The sequence below is a fragment of the Hypanus sabinus genome, chromosome 7 (genome assembly GCF_030144855.1).
Source record: "Hypanus sabinus isolate sHypSab1 chromosome 7, sHypSab1.hap1, whole genome shotgun sequence".
Taxonomy (NCBI): domain Eukaryota; kingdom Metazoa; phylum Chordata; class Chondrichthyes; order Myliobatiformes; family Dasyatidae; genus Hypanus; species Hypanus sabinus.
The window spans coordinates 88,201,466-88,225,665 of record NC_082712.1 but is presented as its reverse complement, the minus strand read 5'-3'; the positions used below and the strand labels follow the sequence as shown (position 1 = coordinate 88,225,665).

The window sequence follows — 24,200 nt, the reverse complement described above, 5'->3', positions numbered from 1 at the left end:
CAGTTGAGGCAGTGGTGAAGAGAGACTGGGATGGACAGCAGGAGGCAACCTTGGAAGGGAGAGGTGTTTCTGCTGCCTCTCATTCTGTGGGTGAGGGAGGGTTAGTGGGGGGGGGATTACACCCCCCACACACTCCTACCAACCCCTGGAGTTTGGAGGGGGTCTATATCGGATACCAATGAGGCTCCTGTTCCAGCCTATATGGCTGTGGTACTTGCGATATAACTGTATAGGTAATGGTAGGTGTATAGCTTGGGAGGCATGACACTATGTGCATCCATCCCACTGCCGCTATCCCGGGATGCCAGCAACATTCCCAATCCATGGAATACTATTTCAAGCTCAGCTCCTGGGCTCCCATTGCTCATATGAAAAAATATACACATGTACACATACATACACACAAGTACATACTCACACACATATACATATGTCTACACACATGCAGGCACACCCTCCAAGAGGACTACAACATTGTTGTAGGGTTTGAAGGCTTGCGTGTCTCAATAACCCGGAGAGCTATGTTGGCTGGAGTCAGGGCCCTGTGCTTTGACCCTTGGTAGGGTCACCCATGCCAAACAGGTCAAAGGGTAGAGGTCATACTAAGAGTGGTCCACAGATCCTCCAGGTTTAGGGGTTCAGCTCAGGATTAACAACCATGACTGGTCAAAATATATTGTTTCAGAAACACCAATGAAGAATCCTTCTATATCTGTGTCCGATGGTATATGGCCAAGGACAGACAGAGATGGAGGACCTTAATTTCTGCCCTCAGTGGTGTAAAGGGCAAAAACTAAGTAACCACACATACATACAGACATGCAGACACATCACTGCACTGCCCACCTTGTTGGGTAAAGGCCGACCCAGGTGCCACGTGAATGCCATCTGTATAGCGGACTGACTCATATCGGGTAGCGTGTCCATGAGCTGCTCGATTGAGTGGTCCTCCTTGGAGGTGGGTGGAGGCTTCCTCATGGTGCAAGGCGAGTTTGGCACCCAGCAACTCCAATCGTACTGTCGGGGCAAATTCAAAATTCAAGGGTCAGATTGTAATGGTGGAATAGCATGAAAACTACAGATGCTGGAAACCTGAGTCAAAATAAAAAACCTGCTGGAAACACTCATCAGGTCAGGTAGCATCTGTGGAGAGAGAAACGCAGTTGATGTATTCAGGTTCTAATCAAAGGTCGTAGAACTAATTAGCAACATTCCTCCTCCTGCAGATGCTCCAGAGTGCTTCTGGTGATTTTTGCTTTGATTGGTTTGAATTTGGAGAGATGTGGGCAGGGATGGGTTAGATTTTTAAGGTAAGTTCAGCTTTACTTGTCACATGTATATCAAAACATCGACAAATGCAGCAAAAGGGCATCATTTGCTACAGTGACCAACACAGTCCAAGGATGGGCCGCAGGCAGCCCTCAAGTGTCATCAAGCTTCCAGTGCCAACATAGGATGTGCACAGTTTGCCAGCCCCAGCCCTAACCCTGAACATCTTTGCAATGTGGGAAGAAACCGGAGCACCCGGAGGAAACCCACGTGGTCACAGTGAGAACGTACAGACAGTGGCGGAATTGAACCCGGGTCACTGGTGCTTAATAGCGTTATGTTAACTGCTGCGCTACTGTGCTGGCCTATGGATATGGGCAGGAATGGATAAGACAAAGGGGAAATATGTGATAGGACAGGTTAAGTGTTAGTGGTGTAGTTGGAGGGTGATAAAGAAATGTGCTGTGTTGCAGATAGTAGGTCAGGGTGTTCAACAGGACGTGGAAGGTAGCCGATCCAAAGAAGTGGGGGGGGGGGGGAACAAGAGCCAGCAGGTGATTGGTAGACTGAGGAGGGGTGAAGGATGACGGACAGGTGGGTGAGGGGGAAAGGTACGGAGTTGGGAGGAGATGGAGGGTGACGGGGGGGGGGTGGACGCAGGCTGTGTGGTGGTGATAAAAGTGAACTTTGAACATTTATTAAAGTATGTGTACATTGTACAACCCTTAGATTCAACTCCCTACAGGCAGCCACAAAACCAAAAAAAACAAAAGAACCCAAAAAAGACTTTCAAACACTCAATGTGCAGAGAGAGAAGGAAAACAAATCATGCAAACAATAAAAGTAAGCAAAGAGCAGTCAGAACAAAAGTAAGTTCATAGACACGAAGTCCACAGCAGACCACAGCCTCAGTTCAGTGCAGAGTCAAGTAAATATTGTAGAGCATCAAGTCTACCATTTCCAAGTAAGGAGGGTGAGAATGGGAACCATTAGGGGTGAGATGTAGGGCAGATGGAATCAGATGGTGAAGGAATCCAGTGGGTGAAATGTGTGGGTGATAGGTGCAGAGGGAGGTATAAACAGGCGAAAATCTCCATATTGTAGCATCTGTAACCTCTTGGGTTGTTGATTACTTTAGCTGTGCTTAGCAGATGCTTAGTATTCATCTAAGGAAGAGAAGTTCTTCACATTGATGCTCCAAATGCTTCTACTGAGGCAGGGACCTCACTCACCCCAGGACACCACAGCTTTGATTGGCTTGTCTAACTGTCAGCAGTCTCCCCTGCTCTGTGTCCACGGAGCAAGAATGACAATGGAGTGGTATGACTACTGAGTAATGTACACTTTTAACTGAGTCATAATGGTACAAGCTGTGTAACTTTCAGTGCGTGAGCTACAGACCAAGGCCACTGAGGTGAAAGACCTGTGCACTTGAAAGCCTGCGTGAATGGGCGGCCCAGTCAATTTACTACAGGATCAATTGACTGCATTTGAACTTGCCACCTTCTGGCAATTGATCTGATATGGCTCATTCCCCACCACACCGCCCCCCCCCCCAGATCTTTTTCCCCTCCCACACCAAGGTCAGACAGTCCAACCTGGAACAGGGACTGAGGGATCCCCCGAGTGTGGAGAGGTTGAAGAAGAGATGGGGGGGGTACATTGGGGATGGGAGGATGGAGGAGGGGTTGAGATGAGACAGAGCCCTTACCTGGCCATTGTTCACTGCAGCGTGTTGGGCCGAGCAGGTGAAAATCACCATGGTGAGGAATTTGAACAGCACCTCCCTGGTCTTAAAGCTCGTCGGCATTCCTGAAACTAGTACAGACAAGGTGAGACACCGGACGCCAAAGAAACACCTCAGGAAGCTCACTGTAAATCAGCCGTTTGGCTCTTGGACATAGGACATACAACTCTTCAGCCCCATACTCAATCCTAGCTTCAACCCTCCACATTCTCCTACTCCCTCACCCTGCCTTTCTTCCTGTCCTCTCCGGAAGCTGACCCTTCACATACCTGTGAGGGAGAGTGTGCTGGGCTTGGACCAGTGACATGGCAGACTGTAGCTGTTGGAGGGTGAGGAGTGAGAGGATGTCTGAGATGAAGTGTGGGATGGACAGTAGTTTTTGTTGGGCTCTAGATCTTGGTCTCTGGGAGCTTGATTTTGCTTGTGTGGTGGGCTGATGCGTTTCAATGAACAAGTGGGGGGAGGGTTGATACTTTGCTGCTGCTTGTGTGTGGGAGGGAGGCTTTGACCTTCTAACACTTTTCTGTCACCCATTCTGTTCCGAGGAGATCTGTGAAGAGTAAGGATTTCCCTTTGTATACTGTACACATTCTCTGTCATTACCATGCCCAGTATCTGTCCTCCCCTCTCTGGGAACACATGGTTACTCCAGGAGTTCCCAGGAAGGAGGAGAGGTGGTGTCCAAATTTGAAATTCCCTGTCTCTGAAAGGCAAAATTCTGCAGATGACAGAAATCCGACAGAAAGTGCTGGGAAGTCTTGGCAGGTCAGTCAGCAGTTGAGGAGACAGAACCAATGGTGATGGGTCAGGTTCTGGTGGAAGGCTGTCGGACTGACTCATCCACTCCCTGAAGATACTGCTGGATCTGCTGAGGATCTGGATTTAGATTACAGTTACAAACCCTTCCACCCCACTGAGTCCACACTCATGTGACCAATTAACCTGCTAACATGTATGTATTTGGAATGTGGGAGGAAACTGGAGCACTTGGGAGAAAGCCACATGATCACAGGGGGTACATACAAACCCCTTGCTGACAGTGCCAGAATTGAACCCAGGTCTCTTCTTATTATTCCGTCTCCGACAGAATCCCTCACACTGAAAACCCTTCAATCCCCATCTGGTTCTGAGGACTAATACCTCCTTATTGCAGACACCCTTTGGCTACCTACAGTACTGTGGAAAACTCTTGGGTGTATATATCTATATTTTATATATTTAGGGTACCTAAGACTTTTGCACAGTACTGAAGTAAATTTTTGTATTTCACTATACTGCTGCTGCAAAAAAAGAAACAAATTTCATGACATATGTGAGTGATGATAAACCTGATTCTGATAAGGGTCTCTATTGTGGACTGAGAGTGGGGGGGGGAGGGAGAGGGGAATCATGGGTGGAAAAAGGGGAAAGGAAGATGTGAGGGAGTGGGAAGCACCAGAGAGACACTCCATAATGGCCAATAAACTAATTGTTGGGAATCTAATGACCTTGCCTGACATTTCAGGAATGTGTGTGTGTGCGTGTGTGTGTGTGCGCGCACAATTATTTCGCCCCTGGTCAAAATTTCTATTGCTGTGAATAGTTAAGTGAGTAGAAGATGAGCTGATCTCCAAAAGTCATAAAACTAAAGATGAAGCATTCTTTTCAACATTTTAAACAAAATTAGTGTATTACTGTTGTTTTGTACAATTTTAGAGTGAAGGAAAGGAAAGGAGCACCGTGCAAAAGTTTGGGCACCCCAAGAGATTTGAGCTCTCAGATAACTTTTACCAAGGTCTCAGACCTTAATTAGCTTGTTAGGGCTATGGCTTGTTCACAGTCAGTGTTAGGAAAGGTCAGGTGATGCAAATTTCAAAGCTTTATAAATGCCCTGAAATACTCCTCAAACCTTGTTCCAGCAATCAGCAGCCATGGGCTCCACTAAGCAGCTGCCTAGCACTCTGAAAATTAAAATAAATGATGCCCACAAAGCAGAAGGCTATAAGAACAGAACAAAGAGTTTTGAGGTAGCCATTTCCTCAGTTTGTAATGTAATTAAAGAATGGCAGGAACAGGGGAGGGCAAGTTGAGGTCTGGAAGACCAAGAAAACTTTCCAAGAGAACTGCTCGTAGGATTGCTAGAAAGGCAAATCAAAATCCCCGTTTGGCTGCAAAAGGCCTTCAGGAAGATTTAGCAGACTCTGGAGTGGTGGTGCACTGTTCTACTGTGCAGCAACACCTGCACAAATATGACCTTCATGGAAGAGTCATCAGAAGAAAACCTTTCCTGCATCTTCACAACAAAACTCAGCAACAGAAGTCTGCAAAGGAACATCTAAACAAGCCTGATACATTTTGGAAACAAGTCCTGTGGACTGATGAAGTTAAAATAGAACTTTTTGGCCGCAATGACCAAAGGTATGTTTGGAGAAAAAAGGGTGCAGAATTTCATGAAAAGAACATCTCTCCAACTGTTAACCACGAGGGTGGACTAATCATGTTTTGGGCTTCTGTTACAGCCAGTGGCATGGGGAACATTTCACTAGTACAGGGAAGAATGATTTCAATTAAATACCCACAAATTTTGGAAGTAAACATCACACCATCTGTAAAAAAGCTGAAGCTGCAAAGAGGATGGCTTCTACAACAGGATAATGATCCTACACACATGTCAAGATCCACATTGGACTACCTCAAGTGGCACAAGCTGAAGGTTTTGTCATGGCCCTCACAGTCCCCTGGCCTAAATATCATTGAAAATCTGTGGATAGACCTCAAAAGAGCAGTGCATGCAAGATGGCCCAAGAATCTCACAGAACTAGAAGGCTTTTGCAAGGAAGAATGGGCAAAAATCCCCCAAACAAGAATTGAAAGACTCTTAGCTGGCTACAGGAAGCGTTTACAAGCTGTGATACTTTCCAAAGGGGATGTTACTAAGTATCGACCATGAACGGTGCCCAAACTTTTGCTTCGGGCCCTTTTCCTTTTTTATTATTTTGAAACTGTAAAAGTAATCTTGCTTAAAATATTAAAGAAATGTGTCATCTTTAACTTTATGCCTTTTGGAAATCAGATCATCCTTTACTCACTTAGCTATTCACAGTAACAGAGATTTTGACCAGGGGTGCCCAAACTTTTGCATGCCACTGTATATACTGTACGTGCCTAAGTACATTACAGCATATCCCAAACTCTGGTACTCCCTCCCTAAACTGCTCTCTTTGTTCCACACCCACCCCCCAAACTGAGGAAATGTCACCGTTAAATCTATCTCTTTGGCCAAGCTGATGTTCAGATCTCCCTGTGTTGTAAATTGCCCCATGATTAGGCTAGGTTAAATCAGGGGATTGCTGGGCCCTGTGGCTTGAACGTCTAGAAGGGCTTATTCCGTGCTCTATCTGAATGAATAAACAAACTAACAACATTGAACATTCAGCAACATAATTTGCTAAATTAATCCTAGTATGTAAGTGAGGAGTAGAACCTGGGGACAGCTAATGGGAATTTGGGGAGAATAAACTGGAATTAGTATAAATGGGTGGTTGATGGTTAGCATGGACTCAGAGGGCCGAAAGGCCTGTTTCACTGCTCAATGACGCATAGACACCTAAGGGAAATCCACTTGGTCACAAAACAGGAAAACTCCACAGATGGATATTACCCAAGGTCAGGACTGAACCCAGGGTTGCTGAGACAGGGAGGCAGTAACTTTATCACCTGCATCACGGAGCTGCCCTCAGTATTGTGGCTACGTTTGGATCATCAAACAGGCATCAGGGAGAAAGCAGGGAAAAGTTATGAGCCAAGTGTCTGAGCGGCTGGAATGTGTATCGAGGCACACACCCACAGTCCAGTAGCTAGAAAATTTATGGCATTAATAAACCTGCTGTAACACACTGACCCTGAAGTTACAATGAAACTGCTACTCATCCTCCTCTACCTTCTACATGACTCCAGACCCAGAACAGTGGCTGACTCTTAACCCACCCTCCCCACACCCGGGGGCAATGAACAATGGGCATTGCTGCAGCGTCCTTATCTCAAGATTGGTAAAACCCTGGTGGTCACTTCATCTCTTGGATCCAGGTTCCAAACAGGAGGATATAGTGATTCAGGACAAGATCCATTTTTTGGAGAGGTTGACAATGGGGCATCACCTGGAGCTGCTCTTTTCTGAACTGATTGCTGTCCCACCCAACTATACCTCAAAACCAGAACTTCCACTCACCAAATTCAGGAAGCTCTGCAAATCCCTCTTGGACCACATCCTTCAGCCAAGCCTGCAACTCCATGTCTTCAAGTACGTCGCAGTCACTCTTGTAGTACAGCCCCATGATGTTCTTCACGTACCTGTGGAACGGAAACACAATTAAGCATCCTCTCCATCTTGTCTGTCTGCAAGACCCTTCTCTGAGAAACCTCTCTGTCTTACCCCATCCCTGGTCTCTGTTTCAACTTGGAAATACGTTGCTGTTCCTCCATCATCCATGGGTCCAAACCCCGTGACTCTCTTTCCAACATCACTGTTCACCAGAGGAGTGACATTTAAGAGAGATTTGAGCAGGAGAGCAGAGATAACTGGTAAATTTGTGAATTGATAATTGGCTTTATTATTGCCCCTGTTGGAAACCACAGTTTTTTAAAATTAATACTTTGTATAAGATTTGTACTTTTTTATAAACTCGTGTATTTTCCAGAGTATGTGGTGGATCATCTTCACTCACTGGCAGAAAGCGATATAAAGGCTAAACAGTTTCTTATCTATCTCATTTTTCATTGGCTAAGTATTAGCACATTACCCACATGATGTAATTGTTTTAATTATGTAGCCTATTAACTAGTTTATGCCTATCTAAGGAATTTCCCTAATCTTATCTATAAAGTATTAGTATAATAATATAAGTATAATATAAGTATTATCTATAGGTATTAGCACATTACCCACGTGATGCAATTGTTTTAATTATGTAGCCTATTAACTAGTTTATGCCTATCTAAGGAATTTTCCTAATCTTATCTATAAAGATGGTGCAAATGCAAGGAGCTAAAGATAGCACCAGGTATTTTTGGACCTGGGTGACTACTTCGAGTTCATCGGCAAAACAGTTTAAATCTTCTGCTCTCAAGTCTTTTTTCCCCTTTTCAAGGCGGCTGGGGTCCTGTCAGAGTCCATAATCTACATTTGCACTCAAATTATGTTCTTCACAGACAGTATTTTCTTTCTCTTCAGAACTTGCTGAGTTTTGGGATCTCCAGGATCTTGGAAGATGAGCACCCTTGGGGTGCCATCCTGAGAGCAACCCAATTCCTCCTCACTGTCGCCTACTGAAGTGTCATGGGAGATTGAGACATCAAGACAGTGGGTTGGAAGCCCCCGCACACGAGCCACAAGAGAGAGTCTGCTGATTCTCAAGTCGAGGAACTTGAATAAGCAGCATTGCAGACTGCAACATCGAAACAGTGGGCTGTTGGCCTCCTCTCTTACTGTGGCAGGAGTGATGTCACTCTCTCCCCGTTAGAGAGGGAGAGAGACGGGGCCTGCTGAGAAGTTGACGTGTTGGGATGGACAGTAGTTTTTATGGTCTCTGTGGGCTTGCTATTGCTCGCATTATGTGTGGTGGGGTGGGGGCATGGGGGCTAATGCTTTTTGATGGAACAATTGGGGGAGGGGGAGGGGGAGGGCTGATTTTTTTTAAATTTTATTGAACACAAACAAAAATAGAAACACTAAACATATGCTGACAAAGCCAGGGATTCACACATAAGCAGCAATAGATATACAAATAAACAAGAAAATCCACTCTAAATACTGTTGGACAGAAGGAACTATATCTAAAAGGAGTCACAAAACAAACATTTACAGAGACAACCCGAAACGTTGACAGATTTGTACAGTCTTTGCAGCTTTCTGGTTATGGGAAGTTTTCAGAGTATTAACGTATAGTTTGAAGTCTGACATAAGAAATATAAATGAAGGGTTCTTATTGCTGTACTTGCATTTATGGATATAAAATTTGCTGCAAATTAACAAAAGATTTATGATAAAGAAATGATCCCTATGAGATTCAGTTTATTAGTAAACCCAAATAAGACATTTTTAAAACAATAAGTAAAATCCACATTAATATATTGATCTATAAATTGACAAACAACAATCCAAAATGTTTTAACATATTCACAATCCTTCTGCAAATTCTTCTGGAGTCACAGGAAATTCTTCTGGAGTCACAGGAAGTTCAAAGGTGGATAAAAACTCAATATAACTCAATAAAGTACTGCTTGAATTAAATGACTGTTTAACTATTAAAATATTATTATCAAGCCAATCTTTATAAAACAAAGGTTCATTTTTATAAGTTATATTGTGGTTATTCCAGATAAAGTGGAGAAAAATTGTGTTTGTAAATCAAAGACCAAGATAAGATAATCTGTTTATGAAACTGAGATAAACAGAGAGGAACTTCGTCTATTTTGTAATCACATAAAAGAAAAAATTTCAGTCCACCAGCCTGGGAAAAGACAAAAGAAAGAATACAATTCCATATAGAAGTAGGATTATGTAAAAATTGTTTAACCCAATTAATTTTAAAAGTATTATTAACACTGTCAAAATCAAGAAAATTTAGACCCTCCCGTCATAACTATTCATGACAGCAGATTATTTTATATAATGAACTTTACTTTTCCATAGGAAGTTAAACAACATGATGTCTATCAATTTACAGATTTTTTTTTATCAATGTATAAGGGGAGAGCTATATACATATATAAAAAATCCTAGAAAGACCTTCTGCTTTACAAAGCAAAACCCGGTCTTTCAAAGGTAAGTCCCTTTGAAGCCATTGGTTTAACCTCTTTTTGGTTTTGTCTATAAGAGGTTGAAAATTACCCACACACCTTAAGTATTCATTTTTAACAATAGTTATCCCCAACTATGTAACTTTGTCTTTTACTTGAGTATTATTAATTATAGATTGAGTGCAACCTTTAAGAGGAAACAATTCACAATTCACAATAGGTCTGGGGTTTTGGAAAAAACAGAAATATGGTTTAAAGCCAATGAGATTTCCAAAACATCCTTTAAGAAAAGAGTTGTATCATCTGCAACCTGACTAATCAGAAAATTGGAATTTGCCCAGGAAGTGCCTTTAAGAGGACTAGACTTGATGGAATAGTTGAGCAGCTGAGCACATAAAAGGAAGAAATAAGGTGTAAGAGCCTTACAAAATAATGGACCAAATCCAAATTTCCCAAGAGCAGAGAAGATAAACTGATGCTCAATAGTATCAAAAGCTTTGTAGAAATCTAAAAAACAATATAAAATTATCATTTTGAACAAGATGAGAATAATCAATAGAATCTAAAACTAATCTGACACTATTAGAGATATGACAACCCTTCATGAAACCTGACTGTTTTTCATCAATAATAAATGGTAAAACTACTTTCATTCTATTAGCAAAGATTTGGGCCAGAATTTTATAATTGCTATTGAGAAAGCGAATAGGACACCAATTATCGATAAATAATTTATCTTTTCTTGGTTTAGGAATTAAAGTAATAAGGCCCTGTGTTAAAGAAGTGGGAAGAAATTTTTTATCAATACATTCTAAAAACAATTTTAGTAAAAAGGGAGCTAGGATGTCAGAAAGCATCTTATAAAATTCTTCAGTCAGACCGTCCACACCCAGCGACTTATTATTTTTTAAGTTTGAAATGGCAGTCTTAACCTCTCCCAAGGTAATAGGAGCATCACACAGGTCTTTCTGATAATTGGACAGGTTCCTAAGAATATTAATATGATTCATGGAATATAGTGTAGATGCTTCACAATATTTTGAGCTATACAGTTTACTACAAAAAGCAGAAAAATATTTTGTTATTTTTTTGTAGTCCTCTGTAATCACACCATCAATATTAAGCTGATGAATGGAATTGAATTGGGCACGCTGCTTTTTTAAATGAAAGAAATAAGCCGTACTCTGTTCACCCTCTTCCAACCATTGTTTTCTAGATATCACATATCCCCTTCTGCCTTTATGGTTTACTTATCCTTCAACAAAGCCAGCTCCTCTTCATCTTTCCCTGAAAGGTTATATGGAAACAATTCACATAAATCTGTAATCTTTGAGATCAATGATTGTTCTCCCAATTTTCTTTTCTTTACTAAATCACTATTGCATTTCCTAAAGAATTTGGCAGATGCAAATTTTAAAAGTTTCCAATTTGTAGAGAAATTATTCTCTACCATCTCTTTATGTAAAAAAATAGGTTGCCAGCTTCCTGCCGAAGGGTCTCAGCCTGAAACGTCGACAGTGCTTCTCCTTATAGATGCTGCCTGGCCTGCTGTGTTCCACCAGCATTTTGTGTGTGTTGCCAGCTTTTTAATGTGGAAAGAGACAACTTCATGCCCCAAAATGGAATTAGTTAATTTCCAATAAGATTTAAAATTGGATTCAGCTGAAGATAATACAATTTTTATATGGATAGCTTTATGGTCTGTTAAAGGTGAGGGAAAAATTATTATTATCTCTTAAGGTATCAGATAGTAACCAGTAATCTAGTCTAGACATGCATGTAATAGATTTATTAGTTCAAGTATAATTTCTAACTCCAGAAAAGTGCTCTCTCCAAATATCTATGATAGTAAACTTCTGAATAAAGCTAGTAAAGTTATTATAAGTAGAGTGTTGCCTTGGTGGCCATCGATCAATATTTTCATCTAATACCATATTAAAGTTTCCTCCCATAACAATAAATACATTAGGAAATTTAGAGAGACAATAATCAAAATGTTTTTTCCAAAATCTCAAATAATCTATCATTATCATTTCTAATATTATAACCATAAATATTAGCAATAAGAAACATCTTACCACAACATTGAACAATAAGAACCAAAAAATGTTCATTCGTATCCGCATCAGAGTGCAAAACATCTCCTTTAGAGTTAAACATCAGAGTAAGAACACCTGCAGTGAGGGCTGGTGCTTTGTTGCCACTTGTGCGTGGGAGGGGGGAGCTGGGAGGGCTTTGGGTTCTAATGTTTTTCTATCATTTATTATTTGTTTTTTTTCCCCTCTCTGTTTTGTGGATGTCTGTGAAGAGTAATGATTTCGGGCTGTATATTGTATACATTCTCTAAAATTAAATTGAATCATTGAAGCCACTGATTTTTCTAAGCCGTCATCTTTGTTCCTTTTGTCTTCACATTCACTCATTCATCTCTTAGCATTGTTTCTCAGCTCTTTATTTAGCTTGCTTAGTACTTGTATGTTTGATGTACTCTAAAATGAACTATCAATAGAATTAAGACTGCTCATCATTCCTGACACACAGAAGAACCCTAGGGATCAGAAAATAAACAGAGTTCCAACACCATATACACTGATCTATTCACCACAAGCCATCCATTTCATCACATCAGTACATTGAGGTAGTGCAAGGGAAAAGCAATAACAGGATGCAGAATAGAGTGTTACACTTGCAGAGGAAGCACAGTGCAGACAGACAACATGATGCAAGGGTCATAACGAGGTAGATTGTGAGGGCAAGGGTCTATCTTATTGTACTTGGGATATGTTCAATAACCTTATAACATCAGGACAGAAGCTGTCCTTGAACCATGTGGTGCGTGCTTTCAGGCTTTTGTATCTTCTGCCCAATAGGGAGAGGTGCCAGAGGTTTTAGTCGACCCAGGCAACTTCTTCCAGATCGTCCATAAAACAGCTCATTCTTAATTTCTCATGTCTGTCTTTTCCTTTCATGGTGGCTGGGATTCCATCGGAGCCCATGATCTGCGGTTGAAACTATGGTTCGCTGCAAGTGGTCCTGGCATTTCGATATCTCCGTAGCAGCCTGGGAGATGTGCGACTTCGGGGGGTGGGGGGTGGCCCATTGGATAACCGGATTCCTCACCGATTTCGCGGACTGAAGAATCGTGGGAGACTGAAACATCGCTCGAATAGGCAGTGTGCGCTACTGTCGGAAGAAGGTCCCCGTACTCGAGCGATACCTCCCCCCTTCTGACTCTCTCGATAGTGAGTGGGAACCTATTAGTCCTTGAGTCGGGGCGGGGGTGGGGGAGCTTGGAGAAGTGACATAAAAGATCGTAACATTGGAACAGCCAGTTGCTGCTTTCCCGCTCTCATTGTTGCAGGAGTGATCACTCTCTCCCTCGCTGGTGAGAGAGAGTCTGGCTGAGATCTCAAAGTGCTGTGCTATGGACTGTAGTTTGATGGACTCTGGATCAAGGTCTCTTTGAGGGATTTGCATGGTGGGAGGGGTTACTGTTTCTGCTGGGTAAGTGGCTGGGAGGGGCGAGAAGGATGTTTCTGCTGCTGTTTGTGCGTGGGGGGGAGAGGGAGCTTTGGAGTGCTGATATTACCATCATTCATTCCTTGGGGTTTCTTGTGACATGCATGTCTGTGAAGAGTAAGAACTTAAGGTTCCATACTGTATAATTTCTCTGATATTAATTTGAACTATTTGAAAGATAGAATGTCTAGGGCGTGTGTGGCCATTGACTATGCTGGCTGCTTTAGCGAGATAGCGAGAAGTGTAGACGGGACTGATTTCTGTCATATGCCAAGCTATGTCCACAACTCTCTACAGTTGTTTTTTTGTTTGTGGAGTATGGAATTTTGGGTTGAAGGGAACAAGAGGCTTTTGAGAAAACATGTAGGAAAGTTGCAGAGAGTCACCAAGATCCAGGTGGTAGAAACAAGAGGCAATTGACACTTTCTAAAGTGTAATTGGAGAGGCACTGATAAAGAATAATTTGCCACACTACTGTGAAAGTACAGGCACGTGGGCTGATGGAATTGTTCTATCAGCATAGAGTCAATGGGCAGGGTGGCCTTCTTTCCTGCTGTGACAGGTCCGCTCATCTCTGCAGGCCAACCCATAGCAACTGCAAACCAATAACAATCTTATGAAGCAAGCCAGGCAGCATCTTTGTAGGGAAATCAACAGAGTGATGTTTCAGGCCAAGACCCTTCATCCGAAGAAGAGATCTTGCTCTCTCTCAGATTAGAGTGGCTACCAGTGTGTTGGCTTCTTCCTAGTGTGGAAACCCACATTAATGCAGCTACAAAGAAGGCAAAACAGTGGCTGTAGTTCATTAGCAGTTTGAGAAGATTTGGTTTGTCACCAAAGACACTTGCACATATCTACAGATGTACCATGGAGAGCATTCTAACTGGCTGCATCATTGTCTGGTATGGGGTAGGGCTACTGCATGGAGCAAAGTGAGCTACAAAGATTTATAAACGTTGTCAGCTCCTAACAGACTTACAAACCCGCTCTTTGTTCCACATTGACAAATACAGTGCAAAAGTCTTAGGCACTGTTTCAGACTGAGACCATTCATCAAGTTAGATATCGGCTAAACCTTAAGAGGCTACTGCTGGTGTTATACAGTATGGAAACTGGCCCTGTGGCATGTCCTGAATCCACAATGACCACCATTTACAGCCTCCCCTCAATGGACTCAGCCACCAGTATGATCAAAGACCCCACCAACCCTGGACGTTCTCTCATCTCCCCTCTCCCATTGGCCAGAAGACACAAAAGCCTGAAATTATGTACCACTCCTGATGTAGACCTCTTGAATGATAAAGTAGATTCTTGGCCCCTTGACCTCACAGTCACCTCATTATGATCTTGAACTTTATTGTTTACCTCCACTGCATCTTCTCTGCTCCCTTCCCACTCCCTGTTACACAAGCATGGCAGTGGACGAACCCAAGTACAGAACACGGGCGTGGAGGCAGAGTCAGGAGGCATTATTAACATAGCGAGCATGGAGTCGGCATCCAGGAGCAATGCTAGACCTAGAACTGGCAGTCCCAAGAACCATGAAACAAGGTTACTCACACCAGAGTCAACCAATGAACTGGCAGCTCCTTGCTGTGGTCACAGGGTTTTTATACTGCATTTGCTGATGGAAAGCAGGTGTTTGTAGTCAGTGGAACCTAGGAATGATTGGAAACTAAACGAGGGGATTGAGGCCCAATTCCTGAGGAAAATAGCCAGGTGGGGGATTGCCAGGAGGGACCATGACACTCCCAGCCCACAATAGAGACCCATATCAGAATTAGGTTTATCATCACTCACATCCGTCATGAAATTAAAAACCATGAATACATAAAATTACCACAAAAATCTTGAGCATCCTAGCTATAAATGTGTGCCCAAGATGCTTGCATAGAAGTATATGTGACTATATACTCCGAGGTTGATTTTCCTGAGGTGATTCATAGTAGAACAAATAAATACAAAATATTGAAATACAAGAACAAAATAAATCTCTACAAACAAACGAAGACTGGCAAACAACATGCCTCCAATTAAAAATGTAATCCTGTTATCCCTTACTTCCAAAGAAACTTACTTGCTGATGGCAGCCCAGATTTGGATTCCATCAGCCTGGTAGAAGTATTCCTTCAGCCCCTGCACTCCTCGGTCCTCCAAGTTGTCAGGGAAACATATGGACCTGTAGGTGAATGACTTAAAGGCCCTCTGGGCAACTGCATCCAAGCCAGGGCCGCCCGAGGCCACTACCTGGGGGGAAAATATCAAAGCAGATTTCTCCAATCAGAATTTAATTGTTTCTTGGAGACATAGAGGAGTTGAATGCCTCTCAAACCTGGTCCACTGCATAATAGGATCAAGACTGATCTCATCATTACCTCAATACCCTATGTCCATTTATTGCTCCCTCCTACCGTAAGCCAACACTGATCAGTTTTCACCCCCTTACTTAGCAAGAACAGTGGCACAGTGGTTAGCAATAACAGTATTACAGTGCCAATGAACCAAGTTCAATTCCTATCACAGTCTGCGTGGAGTTTGTACGTTGTCCCTGTGGGTTTCCACCGGGTGCCCCTGTTTCCTCCCACATTCCAAAGATAGGTTAGTGGGTTAATTAGATTCATTGAGAGACTGTGTGGAATAGGTCCTTTCAGCCCTTCGAGCTATGCTGCCCAGCAAACCCCGGTTTAAACTTGCCTAATCATAGGTCAATTTACAATGCCCAATAATCTACCAACCATCTTTAGACTATGGGGGTGAAACAAGAGCACGCAGAGAAAACACACATGGTCACAGGGAGAACATACAAACTCCTTACAGGAGGGGCAGGAAATGAACAGGCTCATGAGTGTAATTGGGCAGTGTGAGCTCATTGAGCTGGAAGGGCCTGTTACTGTGCTAAATAAAGAAAGAAAGAATTGAATGAAAACAGGATCTTCAGCCAGTTGAGCCCTTGCTGTCCCATTTGCATTAAACCATTACCCCATCTGCCCATCATCTTCCTCCTTCTTCCTTTCCACCCATGGTCCTTTCTGCTCTCCTATCAGATTCATTCTTTTCCGGCTCTCTCCTCTCCCATCTATCTTTCTTTCCTCCCTTGCTTCTCTCCTCCCATCGCTCCTTCTCTCTGTAATAAACTAATTTTTTCTCTCCTTCTTACATCCTTTCTGGTTTTATTTTTCTTTTCTCTAAATTTTGCCTTGTTTCTTTCTGTCTTTACATTAATTTCCTTTGTCCTCCCTTAATACCTTCTTGCATTCCCTCCATCTTTTAATTTCTTTTAAACATTGAAATTCAGTTTACATGCACCACTTGTGCTCATTCCACATTCCCTCTGAGTGAAGTTTTCACCTCCCACCCTTAACCCATGAACTCTAGTCATAGTACCACACAACATCAGTGGAAAAAGCTTGCTTGCATTTACCCTATCTGTATCCCTCATATTTTAGTATACCTCTATCCCTCATGTAAGTAGGGTGCCTAAGACTTTTTGTGCGGTACTGTATTTGTCAACGTGGAACAGATAGTAAGTTTGTAAATCGGATGGGACCAAAGATTGCTGGGAACGGTGAGGGCGGTGCACTGCAGGAGATGGGTGGGAAAAGTGGCAGTAAGGGAGTGCATGGGTGGGGGAGGAGTAGCACGGGTGCAGGCACACCCAGCCCTGAGGCTCCAGGCAAGGTCTTTTGATTCCAAACAATTGTTTTACTAACCATTACAGAATGTCTCTCTGGTGTTTCCTGCTCCCTCCTTTCTCCCTTCCCTTTTTACCAACCATAATTTCCTTCTCCCTACCCACTTCCCACTTTCTGTCTACAATAGAGACCCACATCTGAATCAGGTGTATTGTCAATCACAGCTGTCATGGAGTTTGTTTTTTTTTGGAGTAGAAGTACAGTGCAATACATAAAATTACAGTACAGTGCAAAAGTCTTAGGCACACATATACAGTAATGGTGCCTAAGAATTTTCCACAGTACTGTATATGAGTGGTTTTGCTGATAAATTACTTAGGGTGGATATGGCAAATACTAGAGGGCATAGCTTTGAGTTGAGATGGGAATGTTTTTTCTGGGTCAAGTTTTTTTTGTTACACAGAATGCATTGCCTGAGGAGGTGGAGAAAGCAGGAATTTTAAGAGGTGTTTAGACAAGCACTTGGACAGGCAGGGGTATAAATTATCCACTGGTTAATGTGCATTTTAAATTGGTGTCCTGGTTAGCAATTACATCATGGCCAAAAGACCTGTTCCTGTGCTGTAATGTTTGAGATTGCCCACACAAAGAAACATAATCCTCATATCTTCCCTGCCCCCTCTGGAACTATCCAAGGTGCTGAATTCAAGATCAGCCATTAAAGGACACCAGATGCATCGAGATGCAGCTCCCAGAGACTGTGTTGGGGAATTGGAGTTGCAGCTCGATGATTTTTGGCTTTTTGGGGAAAGCGAAGCAATGATAGACAGGAGCTACAGGCAGGTAGTTACCCCAAGGCTACAGGAGACAGATAAATGGCTGATTGTCAGATAATGGAGAGCACCCCTGTAGCCATCCCACTCAACAATAAGTACCGCATTTTGAGTGTTGTGGAGGTTGACCTATTTCTCAAAGGGCTAAGCAACTATGGCTGACAAGGGAAGTTAAGGTCTGCATGAAAGCTAAGGAAAGGGCAAATAAGGTAGCAAAAGTGAAAGGGAAGTTGGATGATTGGGAAGTTTTAAAAATCCAACATAAGGTAACTAAAATGCTATAAGAAGGGAAAAGATGAAATATGAAGGCAAACTAGCCAATAATATAAAGCAGGACACCAAAAGTTTTTTCAGTTATATAGTGATTAAAAGGGAAGTGAGAGTTGATATTGGACCACTGGAAAATGACACTGGTGAGGTAGTGATAGGGGACAAAGAAATGGCAGGTGAGCTTAATAAGTATATTGCTTCAGTCTTTACATGGAAGACACCAGCTGTATGCTAGAGGTCTGTGAGTGTCAGGGAGCAGGAGTGAGAGCCATTGCTATTGCAAAGGAAATAGCGCTAGTCAAACTGAAAGGTCTTAAGGTGGTTAAGTCACCTGGATGAGATAGACTATGTCCCAGAGTCCTGACAAAAGTTGCTGAAGAATAACAAATGCATTGGTCATGATCTTTCAAGAATATCTTGATTCTGGTATGGTCCAAGAGGATTGGAAAATTGCAAATGTCACCATTATTTAAGAAGGGGGGAAGACAAAAGAGAGAAAACTATAGGCCACTCAGCCTACCGTTGGTGGTTGGGAAGGTGTTGGAGTCCATTATTAAGGACAAGATTTCAGGGTACTTGGAGACTAATGATAAAATAAGTCAAAGTCAGCATGGTTTCTGTAAAAGGGAATCTGTTAAAATTCTTTGAGGAAGTAATATGGAGGGTGGACAAACACAAGGCAGTGTATGTCCTTTACTTGGATTTTCAGAAGGCATTTTATAAGGTACTTCACATGAGGCTGCTTAAGAAGATAAAATCCTATGGTATTACGGGAAATATACTGCCATGGATAGAAAAATGGCTGACAGGAGGCAGTGAGTGGGAATAAAGGGAGCTGTTTCTAGTTGGCTGCCAGTGACTAGTGGTGTTCCTCATGAGGTCAGTATTGGGACCACTACTTTTCACATTGTCTGTCAATTTTGGATAAAGGAATTGATGGCTTTGTGGCAAAGTTTGCAGATGATACGAAGATAGGTGGAGGGGTAAGTAGTGCTGAGGAAGCAATACGATTGCAACAAGACAAACAAATTGGAAGAATGGACAAAAAAGTGGCAGATGGATTACAATGATGGGAAATGTATGATAATGCATTTTGCTAAAAGGAACAATATTGCAGGCTATTATCTAAATGGGGAGGAAACTGAGGTGCAAAGGGACTTAGGAGTCCTCATTCAAGAATCTCAGAAGGGTCATTTACAGGTTGAGTCTATGGTAAAGAAGGCAAATTCAAGTTTCAAGGGGAATAGAATATAAAACAAGGAAACAATCCTGAAGCTTCATAAGACACTAGTCAGTCTGCACTTGGAGTATAGTCAACAGTTTGGGTTCCTTATCTCAAAAAGGATGTACTGTCATTGGAGAGAGTTCAGAGAAGGTTCATGAGGATGATTCCTGGAATGAAGGGGTTAATATATGTGGGGTGTTTGGCAACTTTGTGCCTGTACTCACTGGAATTTAGAAGAATGCCTGGGAATTTCATTGAAACCTACCGAATATTGAAAGGTGATGTGGCGAGGATGTTTCCTATGGTAGGGGTATCCAGGACTAGAGGGCACTGTCAGGAAATTGAGGGGCAACTTTTAGATCAGAAGTAAGGAGAAATTTTTCTAGCCAAGGACTGGCAAATCTGTGGAAAGCTCTGTCAAAAAATGTGATGGAAGCCAAGTCTGTGGGTATATTCAAAGCGGAAATTGATAGATTCCTGATTGGTCAGGGCATTAAGAGATATGGTGAGAGGGCAGGTGTATGGGGTTAAATGGAATCCAGGATCAGCTATGATGAAATGGCAGAGCAAACTCAATGGGCTGAATGGCCTAATTCTGCTCCTATATCTTATGGTCTTATGTCTTATGTCCAGTCAGGGGTTTGAGGAAGATTGGGGAAGACTGCAAAGAGATTCTGCATGTGTTGAGTGTGGGTCAAACAAATTTTGAAACCCTGCATTTATAGATTTGAATGCCCTTGATTTAAGATTAAAGATTAGCTTTATTTGTCACAGGCACATGGAAACATATAGTAAAGTGCACCATTGGCATCAAATCAAATCAGCAAGATTGTTCTAGGTTTCCTGCAAATGTCGCCATGCATCTGGTGTCAATATAGGATGCACACAACTCACTAAACCCAACGCAATGTCCTTGGAATGTGGAAAGGAAATCAATGTGGTCACGGGGAGAATATACAAACTCCTTACAGACCGGGGTGGAAATCGAACCAGAGTGTTACAGCCAGCGTTATAGTAGTGTCATGCTCACCACTACACTACCCTGCAGAACGAAATTTCAGCAGTTTGTGACCAAGGCCACAAAGGGGAGGCTTACTCTGGCAATGACACCGTGCTTGCCCAGGAGCTCGTTTCTGGCCCTTGTGTTTATCTCCAATGTGTATCTTGTATGTGGAGTCAGAAGCTGAGGAAAGAAAGGAAGGATCACCAGGTTATTCAACACAAGTTTGGGACTGCAACTTAACTCAGACCTGTGCTAACAAAAGAGCTTCCACACAAAAACACTAGGAAAGAGAGTGGAAGGTGAGGCCTATTGTTGGTGAGTTGCCCCCTCTCATTATCTCACCAGCAGATGAGGGAAAAAAGGCAAGGAGAGTGTGTAGACCGTGGTTCTAGCCATTCACACAAATAATTCCTTTTATAGTTATCATTTTCAAGGAAACTTCACCTGGGACCAGGAAGTGGTCTTTATACAGTAATTTTTCATTCAACTTCGGTCTCAGTACAGCTTCACCCACCATAGCCATGAGTGAATCTCTGCCCACCGGTGTCTAGTGAAGCTCTGCCCACTATTGTCTCAAGTGAAGCCCAGCTCCTAGTCCACAGTAGTCATCTGCACAAGTCCCCAGTGAAGCCCCTCACACCATAGTCCCTAATCAAGCCCCTCCCAATATAGACCCCAGTGATGACCCTCCTACCATAGCCCCCGGGTGAAGCCTCTCCCACCATAGTTCCCATTGGCGACCCTCCCAGCATAGTCCCCAGTAAAGCCTCCCCCACCATAGTTTCCAGTGACGACCCTCCCTGCATAGTCCCCAGTAAAGCCTCCCCCACCATAGTTTCCAGTGACGACCCTCCCTGCAGTCCCCAGTAAAGCCTCCCCCACCATAGTTTCCAGTGACGACCCTCCCAGCATAGTCCCCAGTAAAGCCTCCCCCACCATAGTTTCCAGTGAAGACCCTCCCAGCATAGTCCCCAGTAAAGCCTCCCCCACCATAGTTTCCAGTGACGACCCTCCCAGCATAGTCCCCAGTAAAGCCTCCCCCACCATAGTTTCCAGTGACGACCCTCCCAGCATAGTCCCCAGTAAAGCCTCCCCCACCATAGTTTCCAGTGAAGACCCTCCCAGCATAGTCCCCAGTAAAGCCTCCCCCACCATAGTTTCCAGTGAAGACCCTCCCAGCATAGTCCCCAGTAAAGCCTCCCCCACCATAGTTTCCAGTGAAGACCCTCCCAGCATAGTCCCCAGTAAAGCCTCCCCCACCATAGTTTCCAGTGAAGACCCTCCCAGCACAGTCCCAATGAAGCTCCAACTACCATAGTCCCAATTAACTTTGCCCTCTGAAGCCTCAGTGTGTCCTCACCTACTATTGTTCCACCCACAATAAGTAGTAGTGAAAATAGGGTAATACAGGGAGGGAGGAAGAGTAGGAATATGGAGGGAAAGGGTAAGAGAGTGGACAATGGAGGGAGGAACAGTGAGGGAAGGCAGAGGAGAAGCACAGTGGGATATCTACAGTATCATCCGCTGGGCAGGGAGATTGATATCTGTGGGGCGATTCACAATATGGGTGGGAGAGCTGAGGAAAGCACTCCACAGACCGACCTGATATACATAGAGATGGCGGGGGGGGGGGGGGAGAGATGGAGCGGGGGAAAGAACAGAGCAAGAGAGAGAGAAAGAGAACAGAGAACAGAAACAGGGAGAACAGAGAGCCAGAGGGGGAGATATACAGTGACAGAAAGACAACAAAATGAAGGGAAAGAAATAGAGATGGAGAGAAGGAGATGGAGTGAGAAAGGAGGTGGTAAGTGGGAATGGAGAATGGAAGGGAGAGAAAAGGACAGAGGGATCCTGAGAGAGAGAGAGCAAGAGGGATGGATGAATGAAGAGGAAGGGAGGGAGAGTAGGGGACACTCACCTTGAAGATGGGGTGCACGGCAGGAAGCTGCCTCAATGTGGCGATGCAGAACACCTCCCCCAGCAGGTGAGTCCCACACAGGTGGAAGCCGACCTGATGCAGCTGGAAATCGGAGCTCCGCACCCAGATCTTGGCCAGCAGCCAGAGGTTCTCCTGATCCGAGGGCAGGAAGATGGGATTGTTGGGCCCAGGGTGCTGGCCAAGCTGCAGGGGAGGGAGGGTGAGGGTGTGAACCAGTGTGAAACGTTAGGAGCCTCTAACCCTGAGCTCCTGAAGGACCCAACGCTACTCACTCACTCTTTCTGGTTGCAGTACATTCCCAGAGAATACAGAAGGCCATTCTGTCCACTATCCACCCTAACTCTCTGTCACTTTCCCTCTCCTTCTGCTTCAATCTCACTTTTACTTGCATTGCCCCATGGGAGTCCTTCTCTTTCTCTGATCCAAACCTCCTCTCTCTCTCTCTCTCTCTCTCTCTCTCTCTCTCTCTCTCTCTCTCTCTCTCTCTCTCTCTCTCGCACTCTTTTGTGTCTATTTGACTCTCTCCATATATTTTATATTCATATTTGCTTGGCTTTTGTGTCCTTAATGTATCTCCTTAGTCTGGTAGCCAGAGCTGTTAACCATTGTTTGACAGTTTCCAGGCTTTGGCTTTGGACTTATCTCTGTACTTCCTCAGTAACTGGGAGAGTCTTTGATCTGCAGAACTTTCTTCAGCTCAGTTAGTCTGCTGATTTCACCCTTGTGGTTATCATCTTGGCTTCCAATTGTCGTCTTCGGGGGAGCGAGTGGGGGGCAGGTTATGACAGTACTCTCCACTGTATTTTATTTGGTAACCCAGCATTTCTAGAACTGCTGCTGCTGATGCATATATCAGGTTATTGGTCTCAATTATGTTGGAGGTTGCAATTGTGAGTAGTGCTTCATTGGCTGCTACTAGCATGCTGTCTGTTGGAATTTTACCACCAAGTCTGGGAAGCCTAGTTCATTTAGACAGTCACCAGATTAGCCACGATCTTCTGTCTGTTTGTAGCAGCCAGCATAGATATGCCCTAATGTGAGATTTGAACTTGCATTTCAGTGTACAAGGAAATGCGATTACCTTTGTGCCATCTGTGAATTGTGGAGGTGGGGTTTGAATTTGAGTTTCCCGATCAGCTCGGCTCTGCAGTAATGTTGCTGTGGTGCATCGTGATTGTACGTCTTCCAATTCAATCCTCTGTTGACAATGTTTGATCACTGGGTAACCAATTGTTTTTCAGTGAATGTGGACAACGTTCTTTGCTGTTGTCAGAGACCCCACATGCGCTTGATGTATCCTCTTTCATGTGAGATGCTGTTAAAGTAGCATTCCATTAATTCCATGTTGCCCAGTCCCATCCATTTATGGTTTGATCCGGTAGCCAATTTCTCACTAGAAGCCAAGAACCATTGGCTCAGACCTTATTAATCCAATGAGGGTGTACAGCAGAGACATCGGGATGTCATTTGGACTGGGAAAGTGCAGCCGGATGGCAGTGAAAAGAGGCAAACTCATCAAGACTGAAGGAGTCAAATTACCTGAAGGCCACATTCAAGGTGTACGGGACAGTTACAAATACCTGGGAATCCTGCAGGCGCATGGAAACCATGATGAGGACACCAGGAAGGCTGCGACATCCAAGTGCCTTCAAAGAGTGAGACAGGTCCTAAAAGCCAGCTGAATGGGGAGAACAAGATTAGAGCCATCAACACATTTGCTCTACCAGTCATCAGATACCCAGCCTCAATAGTATGCTGGCCTGGCCAAGGAACAAACTGGAAGCCACTGGCATCAAGACCCAGAAACTACTAACAATCCATAGAGGATTCCACTGAAACCATCCAGCACATTGTAGCAGGGTGAAAGATGAAGGAAGGGACAGCATACTCAGAATGGCACAACCAAGTTCCAGGAACTGTGTACAGGAACATCTGCACTGAGTTTGGATTGGACACTCCCAAGTCCAAATGGCAAACATCCGAGAA

General features: G+C 43.6%; 1 protein-coding gene across 2 annotated transcripts in view; it reads right to left on the bottom strand.

Moving 5' to 3' along the window:
* The window catches only part of alox12 (arachidonate 12-lipoxygenase), a 69,781-nt gene that overhangs the window by 3,202 nt on the left and 42,379 nt on the right, over window positions 1–24,200 (bottom strand). Inside the window, exons 8-13 of one of the 2 annotated variants that reach the window (XM_059975118.1) lie at window positions 22,194–22,397; window positions 20,369–20,455; window positions 15,390–15,559; window positions 7,224–7,345; window positions 2,981–3,087; window positions 847–1,017 (exon numbers count right to left, since the gene is read on the bottom strand). In XM_059975118.1, coding sequence (XP_059831101.1) covers window positions 847–1,017; window positions 2,981–3,087; window positions 7,224–7,345; window positions 15,390–15,559; window positions 20,369–20,455; window positions 22,194–22,397 — 861 coding nt within the window. The remainder of the gene's footprint in view (window positions 1–846; window positions 1,018–2,980; window positions 3,088–7,223; window positions 7,346–15,389; window positions 15,560–20,368; window positions 20,456–22,193; window positions 22,398–24,200) is intronic. The other variant, XM_059975119.1, reaches the window with a different exon arrangement.